General features: G+C 43.4%; 1 protein-coding gene across 5 annotated transcripts in view; it reads right to left on the reverse strand.

The window, feature by feature from the left end:
• The window catches only part of SEMA5A (semaphorin 5A), a 477,069-nt gene that overhangs the window by 267,259 nt on the left and 188,750 nt on the right, over positions 1-21,060 (reverse strand). For all 5 annotated transcript variants that reach the window (XM_057312155.1, XM_057312158.1, XM_057312156.1 and 2 more), the window contains one exon: positions 1,156-1,255. In XM_057312155.1, the coding sequence (XP_057168138.1) occupies positions 1,156-1,255 (100 nt within the window). The remainder of the gene's footprint in view (positions 1-1,155; positions 1,256-21,060) is intronic.

Here is a 21,060-nt window from a genome sequence, read left to right on the forward strand (position 1 = left end):
AGAAAGCCCAACAAATCCGTACTCACTGTCTGCTCCAAAATACCCAAAGAGATACAGGTGACATGTTCAGTGCTAGGACCTAAGCCAACTTCTGTCTATTCACTTTACGTTGCGTCCATACATTTCAATGTCTTCAAGTGCTGGGTGGATGCACAAGGGTTCCTTGAGATCTGAGAGCCAAAGCAATGATTCTAGAAACTGTTCAGTGTTTATCTATAGTGCCCAGTGTATAAGCCAGACTTAGCTTCACCCAGGTATCTGTGGAAACTGCACATCCTCTCTTGCTATGAAAGGTATGCTTTATAATCTAGTAAATTTGACCAAAAGAGATAGAAGCACTCCGGCATCCAAAGTGTTTTCCTTGAATGCCAAGAGGCCAAATGGTCTCTTTCTTCAAAATTAATATTTTTCCTAAGAGATGGATATGAAGTATTTTTATACATCATCCTCAAAATACATTGGCAGGATAGGTGATTTGAATGCAAGGATTATGCCTGTTTTCTAAAGAAGGAATGATAAATAGGGAAACAACTCAAGATCTATTCCGATGGTGTTCTAGCAGCCTCGTCGTCAAACGGAATATCAAGTGTCGACCTGGACACAGGAGCACGTGCACCTTAAGAGGGATAAATAACAATTTCCTTGAATTCTTAGTTGACTGGTAAATGGTATAATCAAGGTCACAGAGAAAGGTAACGATGGGCATTGGAATGGATGTCAAAATCCCTTGACCCTAGAATTTTACTGAAGAATGTACTGAGAAGTTAAGAACACGGTTTCCGGAATCCATATGCCTGTGTCTGAAACCTGAGTCCAGCTTTTATTGGACATCAGAGTATGTCCTGCCTCCGTGTCCTCATCTCTACAATAGGGATGTTAACAATACCTACCTCTCAGCTTTCACGGAAAAAAAAAATGAATTAGCTCACATTTGAAGAGTTCCCAGCACATGGAGCCCCCAGTGAACGCTTGCTATAAAGAGCAGACTTCATCCTATTATTAGCGGCAGACTTTATGGGCAACCTTATACCATATTTCATTCTTAGAAGTATTCCTCAGCACTCGTCAACTACGGCAGAGAAGCTCACACGTAGCTGCACAGACGTCAAACAAAATTCAAAATTATCTGCGGCGACGAAACGTAAGATCTCTCACCTTGCTCCTACAACAAGCTCTTTCTGTCCTGGGTCAAATGTTAACCGCGAGAAATCCACAGCATTCTTCGCTCTGAACTCCCGTAACCAGGGGCCAATTTCTAAATAGGAAAAATAAATAAATGAAAAGATAAAAATGAATGATTTTTCCTCCAGGGACCACAGAAAAGCGCACAACACGTAGCACACATTACATTTCAGAGAGGATTTGGAGGTCCCCTGACGTGATCGCTTAGGGGCCCATGGAGATTTCCAGCAGAAGGTGACAGGATCCACACCGAGGATGTGTAAAACGTAGCGGGCGGCCACCCAATAAAGAGCGAGTAAGGCATCCGTGCTCAGGTGTGATTTACAGGCCAGGTGTGCATTCTCCTCTGGGCTCTGGGCTGGGCAGAAAATCACGCAGCATTCACACGCTTCAGCAAAGGCATACTGAACGCAAACGGGACCATCTCTTGTGTGTGCTCATGGCAAGAACTGAAGACTGGAGAAGCACAAAGCCTCCATGAGACCCAGGACAAACACAGGAGCCCTCCTTCAAAGGGGAACTCTATAACCCTGTCCTTTGGGTTTCAGTTCTATTCTATCAGGCGTGTTAAACACATACAGCACTTTCTAAATAAGATATCCACTTACTTCTAGGCCTTCTTGGCATTTTTTTTAAGGGAAACCAGGAAATAGCCACTCTTCAGAGGCAGGTTTTTCAGAAGCCTAGTAACTCCTGTGACACGGCCTCCAGCGTCGAGTCCATTCAGGATGACATGAGAGCATGGGAGAGGGACAGAGTGCTGCTCCACAAGCCATTTTTGCAACTTTTGTTAGCACATTTCTGACACCACAAAAATGCTCTGGGAGTTGCCTGCCAGTCGTGGCTCGCCTTCTCCATTATTCCTGACAATTAGCCATGTTATCTGACTGTCATTTTTTCTTGGATTTACTATTTTAAGTGGTATCACACCGACTACAGAGGCACATGACAAATGTCACATCAACAAAATCACCTGGTGTAGCAAAGGAATAATGTCTTTCAAAGAAAGCGGATGCCGAAACCAGATTTAATATGGAAATATGTCCACATCCCATAACATGTCCCACACAAACACCTTTGTTGATGTGATCGAGATGGATTATTTTCCAGGAACGGCTCTGTATAATGAATAAAGCATTTCTCTACTACCGGTTACTGGGGGAGAAAAGGTTATGAACAGAAAGTTCTCCTCCACGTGAAGGAAACCACGGCTGAGTTCCATAGAGACCTGTATTTGGGCTTTGAAATTTTAGTGTGTATCTTGGTTCTTTTCAGAAGTTTATACAAATTTATTCATTTTATAGCCAAGTCATTTAAAAGAAAACAATTATAGTAAAGTATGTACAAGGCCCTGGAGCTATAAAATGTTGTTAATAAATGGTGTGTTCCAAGAGTTCATAATTCGGTTAGGGAACTAGAGCTAGGATCTTCTTTGAGCACAGGGTCTATGAACAGAAGATCTTTACAGGCATTTGTAATGTTCTAGGAAGTTCTCACACATAGAAGGGAGAGATACTGGGGCCCTAGATTAGAAGAAAGGAAAGATCTGACCGCATACGGAGAGTGCAGATGTGTTCCACAGAACAGAGCCACGCGGGATGCCATGGTGTCCCTAGGGCCATAATTGGTGTTGTTCACCCTCTTGCCCCTCAGGCCCCAGCAGTTTTCTGTTTCTGGAGATGGAGCCAAAGGCTCGTATGTCTGCAAAGCTCACCGAGGTACCTGCAGCACACAGCACAAGACCCTGGCTGTGGGAGGAATAACGAAAGAGCAACAACCAGGTGAATTCAAGAGAAGGAGAATGGAAAACGAAATACGAGAGGGAAAACACAAGAGAGAAAGGAAAAAGCAGCGGCAACTCAAGAAACCACTAGGTGGATAACTGACAGATGTATTTAAATATAACTGTAAACAGATTCGCTCCCAGGTTTGGACTTGGCTTCATCCAAGACAGAGAGGCTTTGAAAAGTTCTCAGGCACGTACTTGACACATGAAAGCAGGTATCCCAGGAATGTGCGAGGGCCACTGGCAGGCAGGATGGGGGCGGGAATGTCACATGTTAGAAAGCACCACCATTTGCACGTGAGGTGGCAGCTGTACTTCCAGCGGCTATGTGAATGCGGAAGGGGGGGGGGGGGGGGCGTCCCATGGCCTGATAACGAACTGCAGGTGAGGCTCAGGGAACAAGTGAAGGTAACAAAGTCGTTCCGAGGCTAAATGAAGAGGAAAGCAATGATGGTGACACACAGGCAAGAGGAGGTGAGGGTGGTCTGAGAGAGAAAGAGGACAGGTTCAGGTGCAACAGTGGAGAAGGTCACGTGGGAAGAACGGCCCCAGAGCCGTTGATGAGCACGGCTAAGACCTGGAGGTGCCCGGAGAGCTGTTTTAGCTCGAGAGCTTCACCACACCGACAGGGAACTCATGACCAGGGAGTCCTGCCAGGACTGACGTCCCCGGCTCCTGAGTGCCATCTGAGATTCTATTCTCCCAAACTCACAGCTCCCGAGCCGGGCACATGTGTCGGACTCAAGGTGGTGAGAACGGGGAGGTTCCATGAGGCAAGAACAGAGGGCCACAGGCTGACCTCTGTGTTGGAGGGGTGGACACGGGAGCCACGGAAGGCCAGAGAAGGCCGTGAAAAGACATCAGAAGAAAATCTGTGAACTTACCTCTCATGCACTAATCTCTCTTTTTGATCAGACAAACGGGAAGAGAGTGGCCAAAGGGGACCAGGAGAAGCAGATGCCCTTCAGGCTTTGGTCCCTGTACTGAGCGATGAGAAGAGCTACGCTGCTTCCTCAAATGCCCTCGAATCATAACAGGAGGCATGTAGACAGGGAAAAACAAGCGAACAACCTATAGTTCTATCACTATTGTTCCCTTTTCCTTATTTAAATTTCCAAAAAGCTGCCCCACTAAAGCAGTGTATTTCTATGGTTAACACTAGATAACAGCTGGGTAATCTGCACATTCTCTTCTTTTTTTGATTTTCCTGTGCATTCGTCCAGGTCTGGCTATCTCGATGGCCTATCACAGGCCCTCTATCTGACTGAACACCATGAGGGCCTGGGAGAACAGTCCTGCACCAACCCATCTCTCACCGAGAATGCACCTGTCCTAACACTGCTCCTCCCGCTTGCCCTGCAGGATCAGGGGCCGGGGCTCTCTCCTTTGTGCCAAGACCAGCCCCTCCTTCTCTGCTCATCCCACCCCTTCCCTCCTCTTTGGGCCCTTCTCTAAATCACCTGTTTTCTCCTCTAATATTTCCCATGTTGCCAGGCCCCTTCCCTCTGTCTGAAAGTATATGCACATTCTCTCGTTGAGAAAAAAAACAAAAAACAAAACAAAAAAAAACCCCAACCTTTTAAAACACATTTTCCTTACACTCTTGTTATGACAGTGTGAAACACCCAAGACAAAATGTATAGTAAACTCCCAGATACGGTTCATCAAAGAAGGCAGTAGGCTCAGTTTCACATGTACGTTTCAATCACCCCTTACAGAACATGTAATCCCAACTTTATACAGCTTACTTCAGAGATTAGACAAAGAGGTAAAGCTTCCTAATGCAGTTCTGAGGCGACTGTGAACCTGATAATCTTGCCAGTAAGGCTGCACAAAGACACTGTGGGAAAGGAAAATCATTGGCTAACCTCATTTAAAAACATGGCTGAAAACATTGCTAAGGAAAGCCTTGTATTAGCAAATCACTCTCTCTCACACACATACACCGTTTCATCTGGGATAGGGTTTATTCCAGAAACACAAGAATGGATCAACAAGCTTAACGTCAGAAGTTCTATCCGTAGGGGCTCCTGGGTGGCACAGCGGTTAAGCATCTGCCTTCGGCTCAGGGCGTGATCCCAGTGTTCTGGGATCGAGCCCCGCATCAGGCTCCTCCGCTGACAGCCTGCTTCTTCCTCTTCCACTCCTGCCGCTTGTGTTCCCTCTCTCGCTGGCTGTCTCTCTCTGTCCAATAAATAAATAAAATCTTTAAAAAAAAAAAGAAGAAGAAGTTCTATCCATAGAATTTGCCATCACAATAACAGATTTCCATAGTTGCATGAAGAAATTATCGGTGCTGCTTTAGAAAGCATCGGAAAATGAACCATTACGAATACAGAAAGCTAGAAGAATACACTGTCAAGTAAGGCCGGTGAGGACAGAGTCTGAACACAGGGCAGATGGTGGCAAAAAAGTTCAGCAGATGCCAGAGAAAGGTCAGGGCGAGTGAAAAGAGCCGGGGATGGCACACAGCACACGGGAGGGTGAGCGATACAATTTCCAGTAACATTAACTTTCTTGATACACTCTCACTCCTACCAAACAATGGGTTTACGTTTTTCTCCTTCTCTGTCTTCTGATCTTGCTGGAAAAAAACCCATTTGATGAAATGGAACTTAAATATGGCAGCCAACACAACCTTGTTTGGAAGTTAAGTAGTCACATAAAACCTGTAACTTCAAATTGAATACTTTGTAGATAATTCTTAATATTTGAGAGTAAGCATTCTAGCTAATCCATTCATTACACAAATATGGCTTTTTAAACATGGCCTCTGGCAACGACTTTCTATTGCAAAATTGGCTGCAAAGATACACGTGTGCCTTCTCTTACTACCACATAAGCACCCCTATGATCGTCTTGTAAATATTCTAATACAAAGTATACTGATTGGATTTTTAAAAGAACCCAGCGCTACAATTTCAAGAAATAACTTTTAGGAACGTATGTCAGTATTAATGAATTTGGTCCAGATGATGGTATATATAAACTAGAGACTTGAGCTTATAGACTGAAGTTAGTCAACGCTACCAACCCCCAGAAGAAAACAGAAATTTTTTTAAAAAGAATGAAGATGACTATTAAATTAAAAATCAAACACTGTAAAGATATTGAAGGTAGTCATAGTTGCAAGCCAAGAAAACTTTTTAGAGCCTGAATAAGTAAGAATCACAGGGGAAGACCAGCACTGGTCCCGAAATCGGACAGTCCCTTGGACTGATGGCTCCTCTAAGTCCAGAGACCATGCTGACTGGCAGGCAAATCCAAGCAGCGAAACCCCAGGGTCAAATAAGAGTGGCCGTGGGGAACCTGTTCCACTCTTCACTCCAAACGTCAGTCAACTGAAGGAGTCCAGAAAGCAGGATTGAGAAACTTCTTTGGGGGACTCAAAACCCATATCGGAAAAACCTAACAGATAGCTTCCCAAGTAACACATTATGCAACCCATTTGGAAAGTAACAAGAAGAAAGAAAAATCAACATCCTCTTCATTGTGAAAGTGAATCGATCCCCACTGGTGTATACTGTCAAATAAAAACAGCCACCCACTCAGTTTAATAAATAATGCATTGATTGTTTCTGGTGTTGTGATTATGAATAACAATGATCTACATGTCAGTTAAGATCTACAGAAAAGAACAATATCATTGTCACTAGTTAGGTTTTACGCTCCAAGCGTCTCGGTGTAACGAAGGGAGGAGAAAATGTCAATAACCACACACTGATCTGCTTTATTGGAGCAAAGAACATTCGGGAAGGAGAAGGCAGAGATGATGCGAGCAGAGCAGAACAGCCAGATGTCTCAGCAGTCTAGGCCACTCAGCTCTGATGTGTGGGGAGAAAACACAAGGGCTGGGTCCCCCAGCTGGGCACTTCAGGCCAAGAGGAGTGGTGGAGAGTGTACTCTCCACTGAGCATTCCAGAAGTTCTTGCCTGACCCTTCCCCGAGTGGTGAAAGAAACCACCTTACATCAAAAATATCTATTCCTCTTCAAAGGTGGCATGCACCTCCCTTCCACGGACATCATCTTCAGCTTCGCTGCATTACATAACCATTCTAGCAAGGCAATCTGAGCTAAAATATGATTGGAAAACAAAGGAGCAGAATTTTTAAGAAGCCATGCAAAGAAGACTAGCATGGCAGGTCAGTGCTGGTTTCCTGCACTGTTGCTGGACGGCTACCACTTTCCATTTCCTTTCCCATCTGCTTTTCCAGGCATTTTCCTCCAACACCAATCACTCAAAGCAAGGCAAGTGCACTTCAGACAGCAGTCACAGCACCCCATGCCATGTTTCACCCCCAAAATAAAATACATCCAGGTTTTCAGCTATAAGAGTCCTGCCTGGAATTCTTCAAGGTATTATAATAGATTCTACTTCCAGAGCCTCCCATGTTTGTCCAGTGGCACGCCAAGGCAAACACGTCACCAGGGAGGAAGGATGCAAGTTCACAAACATTAATGCTTGTGAAAAAAATATACATCAGAACAACCTACGTTTCTTATTAACACATTTTTTCATTTCTATCTATATTACCAGTGAGTACTTAGTTTCAGGAACTACGTTAGATACTTTTAAATGTTAACAATGTCTTATTTCATTTAATGTTTATAGTCCTGTGAAGCTAGAGCTATAATCTTTCTTGCAGAAATAAAAATTTTTTAAATTAAAAGCCCTGAGTTTTTGACAAGTTAAACATCCTGCCAAATGTAACATAAGAGGTAAGTGGCTAAGCTGGAATTTAAACCCAGGATAGGACTAAAGCAGTATTTCCATAAGGTCCAAATTAAAAATCAATTTTCCCAGGAATGTATAAAGTACATTAATCCCTAGCACCTAGTAATATATCAGCATGGATTAAATCTATCGGAAATGGTAGTTGCCACCCACCAAAAGAGAGCAAAATTAGATAGAAAGGAAGAGGTGGCAGTTTTCAGATGCGGGACAGGAATGTTCCATTCCAAGCTACCCATTGGGCAGGGCACAGCTGGAAGAAGGAAGGTCCCATAAAAAAGCAGAAAGAAATGAGGGTCCCCCACAGGCAATAAGGCATCCGGAGGGAGAAAATCCGAACAGTGGAATATTTATCTTCACCATTTTTTTCCAAGACAGATCCTGCTAACATCAGCTAACGCAGAACTATGCCAATACTCAATGCCTTGCTTTAGCTTTCTAGAAAGATTGAAAAATACCAGGGCAATTTTCTTTCTCCAAATGTAAAGACCTCAATCACTTTCACTATAACTGCTATCTAGGACCTCATAGACTCAAAGCAGGCATAGCAGGACATGACACTGGCTATCCTGCAATCCACCCCCCTGACTTTGCAGTTTATAAAACTAAGGGCAAAGAAGTTACATGACTGCCTGAAGTTACACGCCAATGAGGACGAAGTGGAAGATCCCAAGCCCTGTGATTTCTTTGCCAATCTAGCCTCTTCTCCATCACAGCACTAGTAGAATATCTATCCAAGTGGGAATACAATGTGTGGTCTCTGAGCACAGAAAACTTTCTACATTATAGTATTTCAAGGGACCAAGATGTCTAGATCTTGATTTAGATCTCAATATACTCACCTATATATATGGTATGTGTATATATATATACCTTGTATATATATATATATATATATATATATATATATATATATATATGTACATATACAAATATATGCACACACACATGCGTACATGTGTGTTTATTTGCACATATATACATGTATATACATATGCAGATATATAAATATGTATATTAAGTATATATTTACATATATTTATACCTGATACAGATGTATATACATTAGATATACATCTAGAGACATCAATATGTTTATTCGTATATATACATATGTGTATATGTGTAATATGTACATACCTGTTATACATATGTATTTGGATAAATATAAGAGATGTAAAATACATATATAATATACAACATAATTATACATATAATATATATACATACATATATGACACTAAATTAGAGGGGGGGAAATCTCAAAAGCTTGTTACAGGAAATGATCACAATGTTCAAATGATGGGACTTTTTTAAAATAAAGCAAAAATATTCAATAATAACCAATTAGGAAAAGTAAAACATTTTTCTTTGGTGAAACATTTTTACACGAGTAAAAGCAAAAAGGATCCAGTAGACCAGGAAGGTGTAAAGCATCTTTCATTTACATTTTTATTTGTAAACATGACGCACAGAACACAGTATTTTAAAATGCTAACAGTGCTCCCTCCAGTCCTTTCTGTGTTCAGTCGCATACCCACTCAACAGGGGTCAGGTGCTCCCTCAAGCCTCTTCATATGACATTTTCAACACTTAATCCTTTTTTCACCGGTTCACCATTAGAAAAATCCACTAACTTCAAGTTTCACAAAATATCTGTGCTCTGGAATGGGGTTCTTGTAAAGTTCACTACTTCCCCTCAGACAGCTTGGCTGGTAGGTTTAAGCATCCGAAGAGCTGTGATCATGCACTTTTTACTTGCAGAATTCCCTGATTCGGGTCTTCTTTAACTCAAACACGATGTCGGCTCTGTTTTACAGCCTGGAATCCCCAGTATAATACAGACTTACAATGTAAACAAGTACTGAACAATAGCCACGAATCTGTTAAAATTACAGGCAGGAACGCATACCCTCTTCCAGTAAAGGCAGGAGCAGACAGCCTGCCTTGGGAGGTCATTGTAGATAAAGACTGGCCCCAGCCGGCTGAGAGCATGCTTCACCCCTGAGATTCCTGTTGTGACTTTCCGACACATTGTCTCTCCAAGTTAGATTATAGCATATTAACATAGAACTGATAAATATTTTTTATATATCTCCTGATTATGTATTTTAAGAGAACTCGTAGGAGACAAAATTTCATCACAATCATCTACCACCTTCATAACCAATTGAAATGGACTCCCTTTCTGAATCAAGGGTGGGATTCATGATTTCTACTATTTCCCCAAATCTTCATGTGTTTCCGTGATTTTCTGGCCATACCAGGAAAACCTGTTCAATCTCAGGATCCAAATGCCAGTGGGCCCCCAAGAAATTCTGAGTCATCCAAGGGTTACCTGAGACTCACCTGGCAAGGTATAAAGAGAAGTTTCTGGAATGTTGTCAGTGAACTGGTTTCAAAATCTGCCTGGCAGGCTGGCGTTGCCTTCCCTTTTGTTTATAACTTTTAAGATCGTGGAAACCTCCTAGTTCATTAAACCATCTGGAGCAATTATTCCTGGCGGCTGTGGGATCAGAACCAAGCTGATAAGAAGCAGGTTTTTATTGCTGGATAACTCACACAAGGAGAAATTTCTATTCATCCATCCATCAAGACAGGGTTTTTTTTTAATTTAAAAGATTATGCAAATGCAAATGTAAACTAGGCAAGACCTTCCAACCCCCGGACTGTGACCAGCTTTGTCCCCCAGGCTGTGAAGGTGTTCCAGGGCTGCCCTGCCCCTAAACTCTGGGTGGCTTCCCGACAGGAAACTTTGCTGGTGCAGAAGGGTCTTAATTTTGCCTTGTGACCTGCAGCATATGACTACAGGCTATAAAATCTAATTGCAAAATCTTAATGTTGTGCCAGAGGACATTAAAAAGTAATTTCCTTCAGATTTATAACTTGAGAATTACAAATGATGTTAATGTGACTAAAAATATAAAAATGAACCGTTTCTATTCAACAGACACTGAGATTATTTCAGGAGTGGCCATGTGCTTGCTGTGTAAGGAGGGATGACCAGAAGTCTGAAAGGGTACAAATAAAGCCATTTGTGCAAGGAAGTCTCCTTGCTCGAACACATTCTAACATGTCCCAAGATGGTCTCTTTGCCAAACTACTGATTCTGTCTATTCACCAGAGCTAGAACATTTCCCAAGACTGACCCAGATTCTTCCAGAAACTTCAGGGTTAAGCATTAGGGTGATACGCATCTAGAATGGGCAACGGCAACGCAATTATTCATTTACATAGCCAACAAATAATTCTTGAATCCCTGCTACTTGGAAGAACCCACTTGAGGACTGGCTAGGATACAGAGCTATGGAAGACAGACCTCTGCTTTCCAGACATTTATAACTTAGCTGAAAAGGTGAGATATACACACACGAGAGTAAAACTGAAGAAGAGAAACATTAGCTGGTACCAAAAAAGCACGATGGTCAGTGCTCTAAGACAGTGCTACCCAGTGAAAATAATAATGCGACCTGCACACGTAATGTTGAATCTTCCAGTAGCTATATTAAAAAATGCTAAGAAGCAGGGACTCCTGGGTGGCTCATTCGGTGAAGAATCTGCCTTCGGCTCAGGTCATGATCCTGGGATCAAGTCTCGCATCAGGCTCCCTGCTCCGGGGGAGTCTGCTTCTCCTTCTCCCCTGCCCCTCCCCCCTACGTGTGCATGTGCACGCTCGCGCTCTCTCTCTCTCTCTAATAAATAAAATAGTTTTAAAAATACAAAAATAAAAAATGCTAAGAAGCAGGTGGAATGAATTTTCAACAATATAGTTTATTTAACCAGTATATCCAGTATATTATTTCCATATGTTACCAAAACAAAAGTTGTTGAGATATTTTGATTTCATGTGTACGTTCTATGCCTTTGACTTCCAGTGTGCATTTTACACGGATGCACATCTCCATCTGGACTAGCCACATTCGAGTGTTCGTGGCCATTGAACAGAGGAGCCAAACGTGGCCATTGGCTCCTCTCCTGGACAGCGTGTAGCTAAGGTATTAAGAACAGGGCTTCCTTGGTAATACAGATGTGTTGTTCCATTACATCCATTATTGAAAAACAAATTAACTCTGGGTCTTCTCAGAACCAACTGCCATGAACTCTGCAACTGAATCAGAGGCTGATTCCAACAAAACTGTCCTCGGTTCACCCAATTGCTAATGCAAGTGACATGGTCCTTGGCATGAGGCTCACTTGGGTTTGAATCTCAGACTCTGAGCTTTCACCGGTGAGATAGTGAAGCCAAAAGCAGTTGCCTCATGTTTTCTTAACAAGCTATATTAACAGAGGGAGAAAAGGAACACAAGAGTTTGCGTGGAGAAGAATGCATAAACCAATTCCCTCAGGCAGAGCACCTAAGTCATGGAAGGGTCTCCAAACCAGGGGTCCCCACCCTCACCACTGCACGCAGTAAAGCATGGTTTTCACCTGCCCCATGAGTTCACCATGAGGATGGCCCTACTGCATCTTGTGACAATATCCTGAGTACTGGGGAGAATATCTGCCATTACTTTTAGCCTCCCAACAGAAAGACATGCAATGCCATGGAAGTCCCAGTCTACCTGTGAAGGCTGTATGGGCCCTGGAACATGAAGGAAGGCCACCAACACTGTTCAAAACCAACTGAAGAGGTAATACTCTGGCAGAAATCTATTCAACAAGTGAGAAATTGTTCAGTAACCAGTTGACTCAGCAGGTCTGGGGGGTTCAAACCCTGCCTATTCCAAAGAAAAGTTTGACCCTTGACTGACTCCTGGAGATAATCTCTAAGACCTTGGAATATCCTGCCTGATAAGATAAGGCTGCCTTTATACCTGGGGGCCGGAGGGGCCCTGCCACATAGTCTGTGCCAGCAAAGTGATTGATGGGAGGACCTTTGACACGGCTGCAGTCACATGACGCACTTGCACAAAAGTGTTCTCTGTCTGCAAGTTTCCATGGCCACAGCCAACTGCCTTTGCCTGGCCTCCAGCCCCTCTCTAACCTCCCTGCTCTTCACCTCTGTTTGTCCCCAGCACAGACACCTCAACTGCACCACAACCAGCTCTTCGCTGAACTCATTCTCACCTCCCCACTTCGCTAACATGACTCGATCCTTTCCAAATGATCCCGCCTGCTCTCTCAGAACTATGAAAAGGCTGGGAGCCACTCAAGAGAGGGGTGTAAGTTCCTGCGTATCTGTGTTCTACTATGCATTACATTGGGCCTCCAATGAACTTGCATTGGCTGTAATGTTGAACACTCCAAGGCACGACACGGTCCCAGAAGCTACCTGACCCCTCCTTAATTACCGTAGCTGCTCTCCATCCCTCTGGCCCACCAGACACCGCCTCGATAATACAGCTTGATTGCTGATTATATTGAAGTCGCAGTCATGGATGATATTCTACCATTCTTCTCCTTGTTTTACATGCGAACGAGTTTACATCCAAAGAATGTGGTGAATTTATTAATGAAAGCTAACGTTAACATTTATACAGGATAATTGTCAGTGTCTAGGCTCTGGAACAAGGATTGGCCAATGACGGCTCACAGACCAAATCAGGCCCATGGCCTTTTATTGTAAATAAATTTTTATGGAGCACAGCATTGCCCAGGTGTTTACCTACAGTCCAGGACTGCACTTGCGCAACATTGGCAGAGCTGAATACAGACTGTCTGGCCTCCAACACCTAAATTACTATCTTCCCCGACCTCTGCTCTAGAGGATAGAGTAAGAGCTCAGTAAACACGATTACAGATAATTAAAGATACTAAGTAAAATTCTTTAGTAACAGAAAAAAACACCAATACAGAATCTCAAAGTGAACAGAAACCTCAGGACTGACTTGTTAAGATGCCTCATTTCAACAGTGAGAAGTCAGGAGTCCAGAAGAGCAAAGGGACTTGCCAAAATTCACTCGGTCACACATCAATACAGATTAATCTAGAAAGAAGCCCTGGTCACTTACCCTACATGGTTCACCCTATATCACACGGCATCAACAAGTACTAGCATTTCCAAGATATTTTATTCCATTAGTTTCATATGGCCTTTCATACCTTTCAACTAAAATGAAAAAGGCATACAGAAAATCATTAGCTGATACATAGAAAAAAGTTGAGGGTTCTATGCACAGTCACACAACATCATTTTGAAACCCCAGCTAATTATGATACCTCCATCTCCTCCAGGAGAAAAAGCAAACCTTCTGGAAATCCTAGCAGGGCCTATTCCCTATTATCTAAGATTCCAGAAAACTGACAGCCTTCCCTCGCAGGCTCACGTAGGTCCCAATAGCCCAAAGTCACTCAAGATGTTAGACTGAAAAAAAAAAAAAAAAGTATGCTTTAAATGCGAATCCAAAGCTGACATTTACGGCCTAAGGTTTTTGTTTCCAGGGGAAGTGGATTCCTGCCTCAGCCCAGCCTTTGGAAAAGAGCTCTGTCCTCCACACCGCTGAGTCACCCGACCTCGACGAAGACCAGTTCACAAGGGGTAGACCAAGGAGACGGGGCAATCAAGGCTGGCTTTCCATTTGTTTCGCCCACTTGGGTGTACTTCGGGGAAACCATAGTCGTTTCCACTTCCGGGGACTAACCCACCCCGACGGTGAGCAGGTTGTCTAATAGCTGCTCTGGTCCCCAGCCTGCAGCAAAGCGCTGCGTGGACAAGCTAAGAGCTACATTTATGAATTCCCTGGAGAAGTGAATTCAGTGTCAACGGTCACGTTTCTAATCTTGTTTTCGATTTTTCTTGACAAGTTCATACCCTCATTTCCTGACGTATCCCACACAACTTCAGAGACCTTTCCCAATCTGAGCCCAATTTCCACAGCCAACGCTAATCACTTGCTTGACCCCATCACATTTTCTCACTGGACCATCCACCACCAGGCACGTGATGGCCTTTGCTGCGCAGACACTTATCAACTCTGCCTGCTCCTGTTCTTGGAACTGAAGACACAGCGGGAAAATACACAGAGAAGTTTCCTCCCTCACTCAAGGTACATTCTAGTGAGGAGGACAGGTTCAATAAAATAAGTAATGAAGTAGTGAGTTCTCACCATGAGGTAAATAAAACAGAATGACTTTTGAGAGTGTGGCTTGGAGCGACGTTCTAGAGTTTCTGAGGAAGACTGCTCCTCTGAGGTGGCATTTCAGCTGAGACCTGAGTGACAACAAAAAATCACACAAAGATGCAGGAGAAGCACATTCCAGGAGAGAGCCCCACCCAGGAGAGGCCTGATGGGGCAATGAAGCAGGATAACTGAGCAACAGAAACAAGGCAAGTATGTACGGAGAGACAAGGGGAGGGGAGAGCCGAGAGGGAGGCAGGGAAGATTCAGGTAGAGTCTTGCAGGAGCGGGTGAAAAAGTGTAGATTCTATTCGATGGGAGCAATTGGAAAGCTCTTGCTGCAAAGGGCCGGATAGTATTTTAGGCTTTGCAGGCCATATGGTCTCTGTCACAACTACTCAACTCGGGTGCTGTTGCTATAGACAAATATAAACTTGTGGGTGTGGCTGGGTTCCAACAAGACGATATTCACAATACCTGGAGGTGGGCCAACTTTGGGGGTGGGCTGTCTTTTTCACCAGCCCCCGTTCTATGGCACTAAGAAGACAAGGTGGGTGTGGGGAAGAGTGGTGGGGGGAACATAAGCTACTTTGCATGCTTAAAAGCTTCTAGGGCTATTGTGTGGGGGACGGACCACAGAGGATGTGAAATGCAGGGAGTGAATATGCCTCAGCAGTCCAAAAACACTGAGGGGCAGATGTAGTTAAGTGTTTGCAAGTAACTGGGGCCCTGAGGAAATGTGAAGAATTAAGGATGATACCCACGTTTTCCACGAGAGGTACTCAATCTATGGGGCCATTTCTGAGACAGGAGAGACTGGAGGAGAAGTACGCTTGGCGTGTGGAGAACAATCCAATGGTTCTTTGATGAACGCCCAAGCGGAGATCCCCAACGGAAATCCCAGTGGAGTTATGAGTAGGCAGGGCAGTTCTGGGGTTGAAGTCAAGATAAAAATTTGATGGACATCAACACATTGATTATATTTATGACAAGTCTAATTGGGATATTAAAGGGAACAGCTGAGAACAAGAAGAAAATAGCCGTCACAATGAAATTCAGCAAAAAGACTTGAGAATGTTAAGCAAAGGAATAAATAAATACACGCAACAATAAAGGAGCAAATCCCATTTTCTGCATTCAGGGGGTCATGTTATCCCTTGCCATTCATCTGCACCCCCTACAGTTCACCACAGAACTCAGAGCTAACAGTCATGAGGATTCTGATCTTACAGTTCATTTGACGACTTAGCCCGTCCCTGACACCGATAAGCCATTTATCTGCATATGTGCTTTGAAGAGTCTCCCAACTGGATACTATTTCCAGTCTCATAAATATAAATTCTAACCTGCCTCTTTGCCCCAATTCTTTCTCGGGAAGTGACAGCTTATGGCCCCAGTTAAATCCCAGGCTCACTGAAGATTCACTTCCTCTCCGTGGGCTCCCAGGAAAGTCAGAGGCTCTGTTGGTGGTCATTAAATACGTAACTCATATCCTGTGCTAGCCGGCTACTAGGTATCAGTTCTGATTTGCCCCTGCCTCCCAGTCAACCCCCTTCAGGGACGGGAGCAGGAAAAGAAGCGAGTATACGTGTGTGCGGAAAGTTGAGTTTTGCCTGACTGTGCCTCGGGCTATGGAACGTAACTGATAGGATCCTAACTACAGATGTAGGTTCTAGGAAAGGAGACAGGAGGTGGAGTGGGCTGACTCTTTGGATTCCAAATCAGACCCAAAAGAAAAAAAGGGACTTTGCAGACAGTTACAAGAAAGTGCACGCAGAAAAGAACCCCCACGGAGTTCAAAGGGACCTGTGTTTAATCAGACAAAAACAATTTTTGTAGCCTCGGGAACCCATCTGATGTGCGAGGAAGTTGTACAGTTGGCTGATATTAGGCACTTAGGCCAGCATACGTGCGTACTATTCTCTTTGCAGCTAGTGTTCAAAAGGAACCGTGTAAAAGATACTAAAGTGGATCAAATCCTTGAATGAACACTGTCGTGAAAAGCAGCTTCCTGGGATGAGCAAGGTAACAAGTGTCCTATTAAACATGGGAGTCGCGATACAGCAACTATCAAACTTCTTCCACGGGTTCCATGGTGTGGCTTGCTTCGTCTCCTCCAGTGAAGTTCCCGTGCACCTGATATGCCCACCAAGCTGCCTCCTGAACGCACCAATGAGCTCGACTTCAAGAAGCCCTCAAGAGGAGGGAGTGGTAGATGGCAGCATGTACAGCCCTGTTCTTCTGAAAACTCATCCTCCTTCCTGGGCCCACGGAAAAGGGGCTCTGTCTGTTTCCTACCTGAAGGTCACACGCACGGCCAGATCTCCATCTCATTAATTATAACTGTTGGCAAGCCATTAAAAATCTCATTTCATTTTACCATTCACCCTCCTTTTAACTGACTTTTCATAATTATAATTCTATTTTTGATATACTAGACCTATTAAATTTAATGCCAGACAGATTTTAGAACTCCTGAAGAAAAGACTGATGCTGGACCGCATCCAGGAAGGGATGTACAGTCCTTGCTCAGGAATACGCAAGGGGAAATGGCAGTGCGATCTATTTTCATACGTAGAGAAAGAAAAGTCAAGTTAATTGCATATGGTCAGTATAATAATGCTGTCCTTCTGGAAGGGCTACAATTAGCAAGAACTGTTTTCACAAACAGGACGACCAAGTTGATGACTCCAGCTTGAGTTCGTTCTTTTTCTGCCCCACCAGTTATAAACATTTCTATTTTTGTTCTTCCCAAAACATAAACACTACTATATTAGATACCCAGGGAGAGGGAGAGGAGAGCCTGACAGTATCTTTATAAAGGCTTAGAACAAATATAAAACTCTTTTCAAAGATCGAGTCTGTTCACAGGACTGAGATGACAAGGGAGGGTGGGAGGGACCAGTGCCCAAGAAGCCCACGTTTAGTTGGTGACGTCAAGAGAAAAAGCCTTGGAAGAAACATCTCTTGACTCTCAGTAGCTTATACTGAAGGGACACCCACAGAAGAATAATCTGATGCCCCATGTAAAGATGAGGGGACCATCTGGAACTTTCATGTCTTAAAACATATAAGGCAAAAATTATTTATCTCCACATCATATAGGATAATACTGATGGATATTTATGGATAAATTTCTAACCTCCCTTTTTTTACTGAAGTTGTTTAACTTACATTATTTGGACAGAAATTGTGAGAAGGCGTTGTCCAGTGCTGAAATTCAACCACAAATGAAGGAATTATCAGGTTGCAATCAAACTGGAATGAAGACCGTGGATCATCGCAGAATATAATGCAGCAATAACCCCACGCACACACACATACCCATTCACAGATTCCTCTGGCTGCTACTTCTCTAATGTGCCTCCTTCTGTCCCCTGTGCCATGACCTTTGGGCCGCCATGACCTTTTGGGCCACCACGATCTCTCATCTGCACCACTGCTCACCTGGCTAAGCGAACAGTCTCTCCCTCAGTGCCTCGGCCGGCCACTGACCCCAGACTATGACTCCACATCAGTATCCTTAGAAGAACCACAGCAAAACCATACCAATCTGGTCCTAATCTCCAACCCCATCGCTCTCTCTACCATCCATCATGCACGCACTTTACGCTCTGACTGTATCAGGGACTTTGAGCCAGGGATTATCCAGAACTCCCCATACCCTCTCCTTTTCCCCACCTGTCACTCTGTTGCCTGTCCTTCATTTGCCAGCGGCGACAGCTCCTCCAGAAAGCCTCCCTGAGTCTCCATAGATAAGATGAAGGACCCCAGCCTTGAGCATACACTGCCCAAGCTTTGCCCTATCAGAACCCACGGTCCCATGCTCAATTTGCCCATTTGCACATCATTCTGCTTCCTGTATACCCAGTGCCTAACACAAAGCAGATACAGCCTTGATAAAAATGTATTTAAGGAATGAACAGACACTGGTTGCACGAATAACTGAAGGAAAAAATGTTGGACACAAAGATGAATGAATGAAGACTATTATGTCTTAGGGACCAACTCTATAATGAAACAATGAAACCAGAACATAAGACAAAGCTACGGATGTTAAACTAGAGTTCTTTCAGCTAAATTTGGGGTGCTCTGCTCCTCTGCCGTCTAATAAATGCACCAGAAGTTAGAAAAGGAACCTCCTATTTTGGGCACTGAGGTACCGCATGAGATATCGCTTAAAACGTGGGGATTCAAGGAGCAAATCATTGGCTCAGAGCCTTCTTGTAAATATGACAGCCAGAAGGGCTCTGGGAAGCTTCTGGTAACCTGAGGAAGGGGAGTAGAAACATGTTGACTAGGGTCCAGCATGCCTCCCTTCCCACTCAGGCCCCCAGATCCTCAGCTCAGCACCAAAACCACATGTGCCTGCACACACACATGCACACACGAAGACGTGCACACAAGATAGGAGCAGCAGGTGAAGCTCCTCCCATCACTGTGAGAGACTGTAAAATATTAGAGCCTGGCCTTTGCAGCCTGACACGGCAGAACTCTAGCCCCTGTTCTGGTACACATGCGCCATGGGCTTGTAGGCAAAGTTACTTCCCTCCTCCTACTCAGTTTCCTGGGCTATAGAAAAAGGCAGAGATACAGCCACTTTCTAGAACTTTCATAAAGACTAAACAAACATGGTGTTTGTGAGGCATGACTGGAATTGAAGACTGCTTTTAAATGTTGCTTTTCTCACAGCCCATCATGATGGTCAGTGCTGTTTTCCTCCAACGGATTCCCTTTGAAACACAGTGGCCAGAGTGGGGTCTTCCCACCACTTTCAGATGGAAGTTGCACTGATGAAAAGTTGACATCCAGAGAATCTAAAATGATTGCTCACTCTCGTGGAGGACATGACATAACTTTTATGCCGACAAGAATTATTCTCTATACCCAGTTTCGTCCCTTCCTTTGAAAAATTCAAAATTTCATGTATCCCAATTTATTCTGTCTTTATATTGGCACCATATCACGTTGGCTTGTTCAGCAATGAAGTACCCACGTTAGCATAACTCAACCACTTTCTTGAGGGCAAGGGAAGAAAAGCAAACAAGAAAACCATGGAAAAAGTTACCCTGTGAGGGCAAAACATCCATGTAGTTTCATAAGAACCACTGGGGCAGGGGAGGCAGAATGATCCGGAAGCCAAGGCTGTAATGATCTAAAAATGACTCCATTCACAACATTTCCTGGTTGATTCTCCTAAGGTCATGATAACAGATTTTAGGATTTTTGTGGCCCTCATTTAATAGAAGGATAATGAAGGAGACTATTTTTATTTAGCTTTTAAATTCAAGATAAACAAGAATTTCAACGGTGACATCAACTTCCAGCAATGACCTGTGGAGACCTTTGGGCAGGTCAAGGAACTAGTCACCAAATGACCCACCATTCACCTTTGTAGTGGATCATCATATCCCACCTGTAGTTTGGACATTAATCAGAAGTCAGCATCAAATATGGGCACATATACTTGAAGATAATATATAGGGTACTATCTACTGGGATAAGATTCTGAATCTTTTAACAAACCTAACAAACTCTAAGAGTCCAGGAAGCAAGATCTTAAGAAACTTGACAGATTGCATATATTTCAAGAGAAACAACATTTTAATAGTCTAAAAATCAGTACAGATGTTTTTCGGAATATATCTATTAATAAAATAAAGGCAACACTAAAGAGAGATTAGATTAAGAGATAGGGATCCAAAAAAGAACTCTCTCAATAGCATTCCCCCAAACAAATAAATTTTTATTATGTCCCATACTATGCTTTTCATAACAAGACCATAGCTTCCAAACAAATGAAGCTTTAGCGCACGCTCTTGAGGAATTTTATTTCAGGCATTGGTGCATATAATAAAACCGCCATGAAAATGATAATGCCGATGATGCTATGTATTGATAGCCCACAATAATCTAAGTACTAAGCCAGGAAACAAGGTGATACACTCCTGAATCCTTGAAAAAGCCCCAAAAGGCAGATATTTTTATCCACATTATTCATGCAGGAAAACTAGAACTCTAAGAGCCAAAAGGCAAGGAAGAGAAAAAAACCACAAATGATGAACAGTCTTTATTTTAAAATTTTCTCTATCGCTCTAATTTATCATTTGAATGCTTCATTTTCTGTGTTCTTCATTCCTACTGGAAAGAGTAAGCTCCCTGAAAGTAGAGAATTAAATACGAAGACATTCTCTCCACCAACATCTATAAAGCTCAGGTTTGGGGTACAGTAATGAAAAACAGAAAGCTCACCATCTACACACCCAAGCCCATGCAGGATCATCTCCTTCACGCACTGAAA

This window comes from Ursus arctos, unplaced genomic scaffold, assembly GCF_023065955.2.
Source record: "Ursus arctos isolate Adak ecotype North America unplaced genomic scaffold, UrsArc2.0 scaffold_15, whole genome shotgun sequence".
Lineage (NCBI taxonomy): Eukaryota > Metazoa > Chordata > Mammalia > Carnivora > Ursidae > Ursus > Ursus arctos.